Raw genomic sequence first — 11,572 nt, forward strand, 5'->3', positions numbered from 1 at the left:
CTTCGGGTTCATCAGGGAGATATATCGAAGACTGCATTCAGGACCCGGTATGGGCATTATGAGTTTCTGGTTATGCCTTTTGGGGTGACGAATGCACCAGCAGTTTTTATGGATCTGATGAATCGGGTTTTTCGGGAATTCTTGGATAAGTTTGTTGTGGTGTTTATAGATGATATCTTAATCTATTCGCATGATCAGCAAGAACACGTACAACACTTAAGGATTATTTTACAGACACTTCGCGAGAATCAGCTTTATGCGAAGTTGAGTAAATGTGAGTTTTGGATTGACAGGGTTGTATTCCTTGGTCATGTCATTTCTAGCAAGGGAGTTTCAGTTGACCCGAGCAAGGTGGAAGCGGTATTGAACTGGTCGCGTCCGACGACAGTAGCCGAGATCCGCAGTTTTCTGGGATTGGCTGGGTATTATCGCCGTTTCATTGTCAACTTCTCTCAGGTTGCTAAGCCACTCACTCAGCTCACTCGGAAAGATGTTTCATTTGAGTGGACATCAGAGTGCGAAGAGAGTTTCTTGAAACTTCGCAGACGTTTGACATCTGCGCCTATTTTGGCTTTACCGTCTGGATCTGGTGGTTTCAGTGTTTACACCGATGCCTCTTTACAGGTCCCTAGGGTGTGTTCTGATGCAGAATGAGCATGTGATTGCTTATGCGTCGAGACAGTTGAAGCCTCATGAGGAAAACTATCCTGTTCATGATCTGGAATTAGCAGCGATCGTTTTTGCTTTGAAAATCTGGCGCCATTATCTGTATGGTGAGCGATTTGAGATTTTCACTGATCATAAGAGTTTGAAGTATCTGTTCACTCAGGCTGAGTTGAACATGCGTCAGCGTCGTTGGATGGATCTACTCAAGGATTATGATTGTGAGATCAAGTATCATCCAGGATCTGCGAATCTCACGGCCGATGCTCTTAGTCGCAAGGTGAGATTGTCTGCTCTTCAGACTTGTGCTGTATCTGAGATTATTCAGGATTTCTGTTCGATGGGATTCGATTGTAAACATCGGAAGGGAACGGAGAGTATCCGTGTAGCTACTATTTTGTCTGAGCCAGTTTTGTATTCTCGGATTAGAGATGCTCAGATGTCTGATTCTAAGATTCAGAGATTAGCTCGGTTGGCTGATGGAGATAATACTTCTGGATTCCACTATCAGTCCAAGGGTCTTTTGTGCTTATCTGGTCGTGTTGTTGTACCGGAAGATGACACTTTGAGGGAGGAGATTTTATCCCAGGCTCATCGTAGCAAGTTGAGTGTTCATCCGGGGAGCAACAAGATGTATAAGGATTTGAGGACTCGATTTTGGTGGAAAGGTATGAAACGTAATGTTTATCAGTATGTCTCCAAGTGCCTAGTCTGTCAGCAGGTGAAGGCTGAGTATCGACGACCTGGAGGTTTGTTGCAGAATCTTCCTATTCCGGAGTGGAAGTGGGAGCATATCACGATGGACTTCGTGACTCACTTGCCTATGTCTGTGGGGAATAGAGATGCTATCTGGGTGGTAGTGGATCGGCTTACTAAGTCTGCCCATTTTCTTCCGTATAACAGAGATTTCACTTTCGATCGGATGGCACGGTTGTACATTCAAGAGATTGTACGGTTTCATGGTGTGCCCGTGAGTATCGTTAGTGACAGTGATCCTCGATTTACATCTAGATTTTGGGGCAGCTTTCAGCAAGCCTTGGGTACTACCTTGAGTTTGAGTACTGCATATCACCTAGAGACTGACGGTCAGTCAGAGAGGACTATTCGTACTCTTGAGGATATGTTGAGATCTTGTGTGATGGATTTCGGGCCAGCTTGGCAGGATCATCTGCCACTGATAGAGTTTGCATACAACAACAGTTTTCATAGGAGTATTGGTATGTCTCCGTTTGAAGCATTGTATGGTCGACGTTGTCGTACTCCTCTGTTCTGGGAGGAAGTCGGAGAACGACAGGTCGAGGGTCCAGAATTGATTCAGCAGGCCATGGACAAAGTTCTTGTGATCAAACAGCGGATTAAGACTGCTCAGGATCGACAAGCGAGTTATGCGAACACCAAGCGCAGACCTCTTCATTTTGATGCAGGCGAGAAAGTGTTTCTCAAGGTATCACCTTTTCGGAGGATTCTGAGATTTGGACTCAAGGTTAAGCTATCTCCGAGATTCACTTGTCCTTTTGAGATCTTAGAATGTGTGGGAGATTTGGCCTACAGATTAGTTTTGCCACCGTATCTGTCTAGTGTTCACAATGTGTTTCATGTGTCTTTGTTGAGACTATACGTAGCGGATGAGTCTCATGTTTTGCATCCGACAGAAGTTCAGCTGAATCCGGATTTGTCTTTTGTGGAAAGGTCGGTTTCGATCTTAGACCGGAAGGATAAGGTACTGCGGAATAAGACTATTCCTCTTGTCTTAGTGCAGTGGCAGCGCCGAGGTACTGAAGAAGCTACTTGGGAACTAGAGAGTCGCATGCGGTCAGAGCATCCAGAGTTGTTCTAGTTGTAGTATTTTCAGTTATGATTGTAATTTCAGTTGTACTTTCAGTTGTAATTCATTCTTAAGTTGAATGTATTGTTGTTCAGAATTGTCATTTTTCAGACTCGATTTCGCGGACGAAATCCTTTTTAGGGGGGGAGAATGTAGTATCCCGATGCCTAATTTGAGTTAATTATTGGATTAAATATTATTTCGGTGGGATCGGAAGGACCGAACAGGGTTCGGATCGTCCGAAGACAGGTGGCTGGACACGTGGAAGACATGCAAGGTTCGGATCGTCCGATCAGGGTTCGGATCGTCCGAAGACAGGTGGCTGGACACGTGGAAGACATGCAGGATTCGGATCGTCCGATCAGGGTTCGGATCATCCGAAGTGTGCCGGATCGGATCGTCCGAAGTGGATCGGATCTACCGATCGTTGTCTATAAATAGAGGCGCGAGGCTTCATTTGTTACTCGCCAATTCCGAGTGTTCCAGAGCGTTTTAGTCGTTTCTGATGGGTTTCTAGTCTTTTCCCGAGGTTTAGGCACTAGCGGGGAGCTACTGGTTTTGTAGCGGAGTTGTGCTCTAGTTGGGAGCTAGCGGCATCAGTGGGCTGACTACGGACGCAGGCTTGATTCTAGGGCTGATTGCTAGGATCTACTGGTTTGAGGTACGAAAGTACTATCCGAGATAGCAGGATTGAGTATACTTTGCTATGTGTTGCATGTTTATATGTTGCATTATTATCTGTCATATGATGCATGGTTTATTATGCGGCATTTGCATAATCATGTTGAGCCTGATTATCTTTGAGATAGCCTGTTGAGAGGGTGCTCAGCCCTCGTTTGTTGTGGATGGTTGGACCCCGTTGGCCGACGGTGGTCAGGTCACCGGTATATCCACATGTTTATTTTGGTATGGGAGCCACCTCCTGGTGCGACGGCGCAGAGTGCTACATACCTTGACGTCATTTACCTTAGCAGTATTTCGTTATACCCAGATCCTTGTATCCAGTACATTTTGCATACATGCATGTCATAGTCTTGTATACTCATGCTTTCGGTGCTGAGCGTTTTATGCTCACGTCCTCGGTTTATCTCTGTTTTGGACACCCTATTCGATGGGGCAGGTCTCAGGTTGGACGGTCCAGGAGGGAGTGGACAGGGAGCTGGCAGAGGTTGACTTGTAGTTATTGGTATTCGTTCTTGGTATTTAGTTCGATCTGGTTGTTTAAGTATTTTGTACTTACAGATTCGATTGGGTTGTATTACTGTTTTTCCGCTGTATTACCTGATTCAGTTTTAAATGTTAATTTTGCATGCTTAAGTTCTGATTAGTAGGTGATTCTGGAACGGGTCACTACACGGAGGGACATTTGTTGAGGCTTTATTTTATTTAGGCCCAAAGTTAGACATGCCCAAAACTTAATTAATCCCAGAAAGATGAATAGAAGAAGCAGATTAGATAAGAGAGCTCATTAATTCAAAATTGGTTAGAATGTATCAAATTGTATGCAGATAGAAGGAGATCATGGGAAAGAAACATGGGCAGATCACGAGTCATTGAGAGTGGAAAAAACCGCACAATACAGAAAAGAAAATGAGGGCATCGGTAAAAAAAAAATACAAAAAATCTCTCACAATTCTAGCAAACTCCCTGCAGAATTTTCATAGCTTTATTCGAGCGTTTTCATAGTTTTCATTCCAGATTTCAGTAGTTTGAGTCATTTTCTTTCATATTTCAGCAACGTTCTTTTTTTATTTGTTTATCTTTTTTAAATTTCTACAGAATATTGAAAATATAAATCATGTTAGGAGTTTATCTACAATTTCCAATAGATTTTCTTTAGTTTTCTTTGTTTATAGCCGTCAAATTTTTTTAGGAGATCATAACGGACGGTCAAATTTAGTATCTACCATCGTAGTGTTTTTAGAAGTTAGATTTTTATCATTTTTACACAAATTGGTTCATATTTGTATGTGACACGTGCGAAAATCAAAATATTGTGCAAACAATATCACAATTAAAAAAATAAACGAAAATAGAGGATATTAAACAAAAAAACAACCTAGTTAATTTATTGAAATTCTCTCGTCATTACTATTACAAAATTTTTTAATGAAATTATTTCATGCAAAAATACAATACAATACAATACAATATTATATGTATATTGTATATGTAAAAGCTAAATAAATAAATACATTATATTTACACTTTCATGATGGTTGGAACATATGGCACCCCCGAGCTCTTCACCCAGACATCATCTGTATACATTTTCCCTCCAGTGAAGCTTTCAGCAATCTGTGGGGAAATCTTCTTGATGCCTTTCCAGTGAACCCGACCCGCCTGATTCGACCCCGGTCCACGATTCTGGTACTCCCCATAGTAAAGAGTATCCAGTGCGAAGGTTCCCGCCCATGGAGACCATCCTTCTGGTGAAATGAACCCGTCTATGTTGGATTGCATGATAATGGTCCTGGAGTACTCCTTCCATGGCCGTCCAAGGTATGCTTCCAGTGCAGGTTTTGTGGCGGTGAATGCGGGTTCTGCTACGATATCGCAGTTCTGGAGGACTATGGCGCCGACTCCGCGTGGGTCTTTGCGGCCCTGGGCGGTGACCATGCAAGCCTGGTTTTCCAAAGGCTTGCGGACGACCATGCGCGTGTTCTGGAAGATGGACATGGCGTCTCCGAAGATGAAGTCGATGGTGCCGGAGATGACGCAGTCGCTGTAGTACTGGCGGTAGGCGTGGGCGTAGAGGGTGTCTTGGAATCCGTCCATGTGGACATTGTAGAAGATGGATTTGTCACCTGAGACACGGACAGCCACAGCCTGGTGCTTTTCTGCACCGGCGGTGTTCTCAATGGCGATGTCCTTGGCGATGAAACCATCTCCGTTCACGGCTGAAATTAGTAGCAGCAGGGTTAGAAAAAAAATTTGGGATAATATATAATAATTGGGTAAGATCCAGAAATAAGAAAAAAAAACTCACCAAGAGTGGCAGAGTGGAAGGTCTGAGTGCCGTCGGCAAAGTTCTTGTTTCCGGTGATTCTAGTCTTGTCCGGCCCTTCTCCGATCAACACAATGTTGTTTACCTTCTTTGGGATTATAACAGTCTCCTTGTACAAACCAGCCTTGACAAATATGACGAATGTTTGATTATTTTTCTTGGGGACAGAAGAGATGGCAGCACCGATGGTCTTGAATTGACCGCTTCCGTCTTGCGCCACCACAGCGTTGGGCTTCAATGATGTGGGCGTGACCGAGAGAAGCCTCCGTGCCTTGGTGTCAAAAAACGAAGGAGTGTCGTTGGCTTCGAGTAGCCGGCGGCTGCTGCCGATGTTTCCAAGCTGCAACGACGACAAAATGGAGGAGAAATCAGTGACCATGGCGAGGCCATTGCTTGATAGCTCCGATGCGGTTTTCAACAGCTGCTTCATCTTCTCCCCGGTGTCACCTGTACTCAGATCAAATCCATTACCACGATATAAATTTTTATCAACCATATTTTTTCTTTGCTAAAATGCATATTACCTTAATAATATAATTTTATAAACCAAGATTTTATTAAATATTTTGTCTGCACGTTAAAAAAGCTAAGGTAATATGTGTTCGTATCCAATAAACTTTGTTTTCTTATATAATATATATTTTTAATATGATTTATTTAATCACATTTTACAGATTAAATTAGTATATGTATAAAAAAATATATATATAAATTTGGATTATATGATATTTAGACAAGTGATATATTTTGTACCTGTGGTGTTCTCAAATGCATCAATGCAGGTCTCCTGATAAGTAATGGCTCCGCTAAGCCACGTCCTAACATCCTTCATATATTCATCCAAATTACTCACATCAAACTCCCCAAACTTGTCTAACGACCTTTTCAGATCATCAATGGAGGTGTTGAGCAACTCCTCGCAGGTTTCCAACGCCCCTTTGGTCCTCTCATCGGTAGCTGCATCCTTGAGCAGCGTCGAGTTTTTGAGGGCATCGCCTATGTTCTCGACGGCAGCATTGAATGCCAGCTTGATCAGCTCCTTGGGATCAGTGGTGTTGGCCCCAGCCAGAGATTCTTCGCAGGCTTCTTTGTAATCTGTGGGGGAGCAGATCGCCTGCGCCGCCTTGCTGGAGGTGCTGATGGTAGGCGTGTTGGTGGTGGAAGACTCATTAGAGCCACTGCCTCCGTTCTTCGAGACGCCCACAGTAACGGCAACCACGGCTGCCACCAAGAGGATGGAGGCGACGCCAGCCACGGCGACCTTCTTCTTGCTTCCTGAGTCGGATCCCATTTTCATGTATTGTTGGGTTTTTCGGTTTCTCGCTTTTTGTTTTTTGCAGAGCTCTTGAGGGGGTTGGTGCAGATTAATGGAGATCGAATTCCCCTTCAACTCTAAGGGATGGATGATTTTCAGACAATTTTATAAGGACATTTGTAGCTGGGGAGACAATATCGAATAGCCGTAGGTTTGGAGGTCATTAAAGGGAAGGCCATTCGAAACTTTAGGATAAACAAAGGCTGTCCTGATGCAAATTAATTTATAGAAATAATTGGTTATACGTGGCCAAAATTTTCCTTTTTCTTTTTGTTTTAATGGTCAAACAATAGAAAGGTTAATTTGTTTTGTGATTGACTATTTTAACATATTCGGGCAATTTGTAAACTCTAAGATATATATAGGAGTTTTGGGTATCGTTTCTCACATGCAAAACACAACCGAAGGTTAAAAATTTTATTTTGACGTTAAAAATATTTCATAGGCGTCAGAATGATTTAAAAATTCATAGGTTATTTAATCAGTTTATTTTTTCGTATTTAACGCTGAACATCAAACCTCTTCGTGATTATCAGAGTTAAGTCTTTTTGTAAATCTCCACGAACAATCTTCAACCATTAAATAAAGTCCGCGATCAGAGATTGTATTTCTAATGTAAATCACACTAAAGATCTAAACAAAATTTACGTCGAAATTGGATCGTCAGAATTTTAGTAATCCGACGGTAGCACGTTGGTAGAAGGGCAGCCGAAATTCTTCTCCAAAATTTTGTAGTGGCCTATTTTTGGGAGGAGGATTGTGGCAGCCATACCAGTGAAGGCTGACAAGACTGTTGATGTATGTCATCACTGCAAGAAGCCTGGACATTGGAGACGTAACTGCAGAGAATATCTTGCCCAGAAAGGTTCTGGAAATGCTATGCATATTTACAGGTGATTTCAAACGGATTTAAAACCGTTGTTAAAAGCTTAGCTCAAAAACAACGGTTTTCACCATTGTTGTATTTACAATTTGCGACGGTTTTTTAACGGTTTTTAAAAAACTGTCGGATTTAAAACCGTTGTTAAAAGCTTCGCTCAAAGACAACGGGTTTTTTAACGGTTTTTAGAAAACCGTCGGATTTAGATACCGGTTGTGGCTCACATCTCTGTATTGATTTACATGATGGGAAGAAGTAGAAGACTTAGGGAATGTGAGACCTTCTTGAGGATGGGCAATGGAGCAAGAGGTGCTGCCAAGGCCATAGGAGTTGTTTACTTATTTTGAACAATGATTTTAAGTTAATTTTAATAGATGTTTTTTTGTACCGGATTTGGTGAAAAATATTGTTTCCAATTTTATGCTTGATAAAGATGAATATTCTTGTTTATTTAGCAAATGTGTTTGCAACATTTACAAGAGTGAATGTTTAATTGGTACTGGAGAACTTTAAAACGATCTCTATAACTTAAAATTGAAAGATATTCCACTAAACAATGTCCAAGCAATAACCACAACAAACAAACGAAAACAAGATACACTAAATTCAGCACAATTATGGCATGCTCGATTAGGACATATTTCCCTAAGAAAGATGAACAAGCTAGTGGGAGCGGACATGTTTGATATGTCTGATATTAATTCTCTCCAAACTTTTGAATCTTGTCTAAAAGGAAAGATGGCCAAAATTCCTTTTAAGGGCCATGTGGAGCGAGCCAAAGGGTTATTGGATTTGATCCATACCGATGTGTGCGGTCCGCTTAGCATCACCACTAAGCATTGACATGCATACTTCATCACCTTTACCGATGAGTTTTCGAGGCATGGGTATGTATATTTGATGAAATACAAATCTGAAGCCTTTGAAAGGTTCAAAGAATTCAGAAGTGAAGTAGAGAAACAATTGGGACGAAGCACCAAGTCACTTTGATCGGATCGAGGTGGTGAGTACTTGAGTGCCGAGTTCAAGAGTATCTTAGGGAGAATGTGATTCTCTCGCAGTGGACTCCGCCTGCTATACCACAATTAAATGGTATTTCAGAGCGTCGTAACCGGACTTTGATGGACATGGTTTGGTCTATGATGGGATTCACAGAGTTGCCTCCATCCTTTTGGGGATATGTGCTTAAGACAGAGGCACTGTTGTTGAACAATGTCTAATCAAAGGCAGTTAATAAGACACCATAGGAGATATGGATGAGTAAGACTCCCAAATATTCTTATCTTAGAATATGGGGATGCCCTACTTATGTGAAGCAGAAAGTAGGAGATAAATTGGATAGTCGATCCATTTTATGTTACTTTGTGAGATATTCAAGGAATTCAGTTGAATATTATTTCTATCATCCCCAAGAAACAAAGGTATTTGTTTATAGGAATGCAACCTTTTTGGAAAAAGGAATTTCTATTGGATATAAAAGTGGAGATGATAGAACTCGAAGAGATTCGAGAGACACCAACAATTGTAGAACCCACACCCGAAGAGCCAAGACAGTAGATACAAGCTCCTAGAAGATCCGAGAGAGTCTCGAGACCACCTATGAGATATGGTCTGCTTCTTGAAGATGGCCATGATGAGCCTAACCATGGATATGATCCAAGGACCTTAAAGGAAGAATTATCTGATGTCGATTCATCTAAGTGGCTTGAAGCAATGGAATCTGAGATGAATTTCATGCATTCGAATGAAGTGTGGAATCTTGTGGATCCAACTGAGAGATCTATTCTTATAGGGTGTAAATGGATTTACAAAAGGAAACTTGGGCGGATGGGAAGGTATTGACCTTCAAGGCGCAATTGGTGGCAAAAAGATATATTCAAAGACAAGGAGTTGACTTCGAGAAAACCTTTTCTCCAGTTGCAATATTCAAGTCTATAAGGATATTGATAGCCATAGCTGTATGGTATGACTATGAGATATGGCAGATGGATGTCAAGACAGCCTTTCTTAAAGGGGATATTAAGGAAGTGATTTACATGTCTCAACCTGAAGGGTTTACATCTGTCGGAAGTGAGCATATGGTATGCAAACTTCGGAGATCTATTTATTGTCTAAAGCAGACATCTAGGAGTTGAAACCTCAGATTCGATAGTACAATCGAAGAGTTTGGTTTTACTAAGAATCCTGAGGAACCCTGTGTGTATAAAAAGGTCAGCGGGAGTGCTGTGACATTCCTGGTGCTTTATGTTGATGACTTTCTACTCATTGGGAATGATGTAGGGATGTTGCAATCAACTAAAATATCATTAGTGAGTAAGTTCTCGATCTAGAACTTGGGTGAAGCATCTTTTGTATTGGGAATACAGATATATAGAGATAGATAAAGAATATTGCTTGGTCTCAACCAGTCCACATACATTGATACCATCGTGAAACGGTTCTCGATGGATGAGTCCAAGAGAGGACATATACCAATGTGTCATGGCTGTGTCCCTATCCAAACTTATGTCTCACAAGACTGATGTAGAGATAGCGGCGATGACACGCATTCCGTATTCATCCGCAATTGGTAGTATCATGTATGAGATTATATCTACACGTCCTGACGTGGCTTTTGCACTAAGTGTAGTGAGTAGATATCAATCAACCCCTGGTATTCCACATTGGAAAGCTGTGAAAGACATCCTCAAGTATTTGAGAAGGACCAATAAGTTGTTTTTGGTATCTGGGGAGTGGAGAACTGAAATTGGAAGGTTATAACGACTCTAGCTTCCAAAGCGATATTGATGACTCAAAGTCAACCTCTGGGTTTGTATTCATGCTCAATGGTGCTGGTGTCTCTTGGAAGAGTTCCAAGAAAGACAGTACTGCGGATTCCACCACTGAGGTCGAATACATTGCTGTATCAGCTGTAGGAATGGAGGCTTTAGGATAAAGAATTTCGTCCAAGAGTTGGGCGTCGTTCCTAATGGAGTTTCTCCTCTCCCGGTGTTTTGTGATAACACAGGAGCTATAGCTCAAGCAAAGGAGCAAATGTCCCATCAGAAATCCAAACATGTATTGATAACGTACCACATCCTCCAAGAGATTGTGGAAAGAGGAGAAATGTCAATTGACAAAGTCAGCTCCACAAATAATGTTGTTGATCCACTACTAAGCCTTTACCTGGACCATTATTCGAGAAGCATCGCGAATCGATGGGTTTGAAGCATATGGGTAGTTGGCTCCAGTGAAAGTGGGAGACTGTTAGAGTAGGTGCCTGTCGAGCCAAGTGTTGGCCGAGGGTTCACGTTGAAACTCTATATATAAACAATCTTTATTTTAATAATATTTGAAATTATTGTTTTGTCACATCTTTATCGGTATACCCATGCTAGTTGCATAAATAAAGTCCTTGAATACAAAAATAGTAGAAAGAATATGAAATGCTCATATGATGAGTATCATGAAACTCATATTTGGAATACTGTATATTCTAAACAGTTCCTAGTCGATTCACCGGGAGTGCTGTGACATTCCTGGTGCTTTATGTTGATGACTTTCTACTCATTGAGAATGATGTAGGGATGTTGCAATCAACTAAAATATCATTAGTGAGTAAGTTCTCGATCTAGAACTTGGGTGAAGCATCTTTTGTATTGGGAATACAGATATATAGAGATAGATAAAGAATATTGCTTGGTCTCAACCAGTCCACATACATTGATACCATCGTGAAACGGTTCTCGATGGATGAGTCCAAGAGAGGACATATACCAATGTGTCATGGCTGTGTCCCTATCCAAACTTATGTCTCACAAGACTGATGTAGAGATAGCGGCGATGACACGCATTCCGTATTCATCCGCAATTGGTAGTATCATGTATGAGATTATATCTACA

At 41.5% G+C, this 11,572-nt stretch overlaps 1 protein-coding gene across 1 annotated transcript; it reads right to left on the reverse strand.

The window, feature by feature from the left end:
• Positions 1-4,530: 4,530 nt before the first annotated feature.
• On the reverse strand, positions 4,531-6,890 carry LOC140815369 (pectinesterase-like). Its single transcript, XM_073174494.1, has 3 exons — positions 6,249-6,890; positions 5,478-5,942; positions 4,531-5,388 (listed from the first exon to the last, which is right to left on the reverse strand). Exons 1-3 carry the CDS (start codon positions 6,790-6,792, stop codon positions 4,691-4,693), a joined length of 1,707 nt encoding a protein of 568 aa, XP_073030595.1. The 5' UTR covers positions 6,793-6,890; the 3' UTR covers positions 4,531-4,690.
• Positions 6,891-11,572: the final 4,682 nt, after the last annotated feature.

The sequence above is a fragment of the Primulina eburnea genome, chromosome 15 (assembly GCF_022965805.1).
Source record: "Primulina eburnea isolate SZY01 chromosome 15, ASM2296580v1, whole genome shotgun sequence".
NCBI classification, from domain to species: domain Eukaryota; kingdom Viridiplantae; phylum Streptophyta; class Magnoliopsida; order Lamiales; family Gesneriaceae; genus Primulina; species Primulina eburnea.

Bases quoted from the DNA above. Each gene is read 5' to 3' on its own strand.
- LOC140815369 (XM_073174494.1), bottom strand. From the start codon at position 6,792: ATGAAAATGGGATCCGACTCAGGAAGCAAGAAGAAGGTCGCCGTGGCT. The intron at 5,943-6,248 runs GTACAAAATATA...ATCTGAGTACAG, and splicing joins TGCATTTGAGAACACCACAG to GTGACACCGGGGAGAAGATG. The intron at 5,389-5,477 runs GTGAGTTTTTTT...TACTAATTTCAG, and splicing joins CTTCCACTCTGCCACTCTTG to CCGTGAACGGAGATGGTTTC.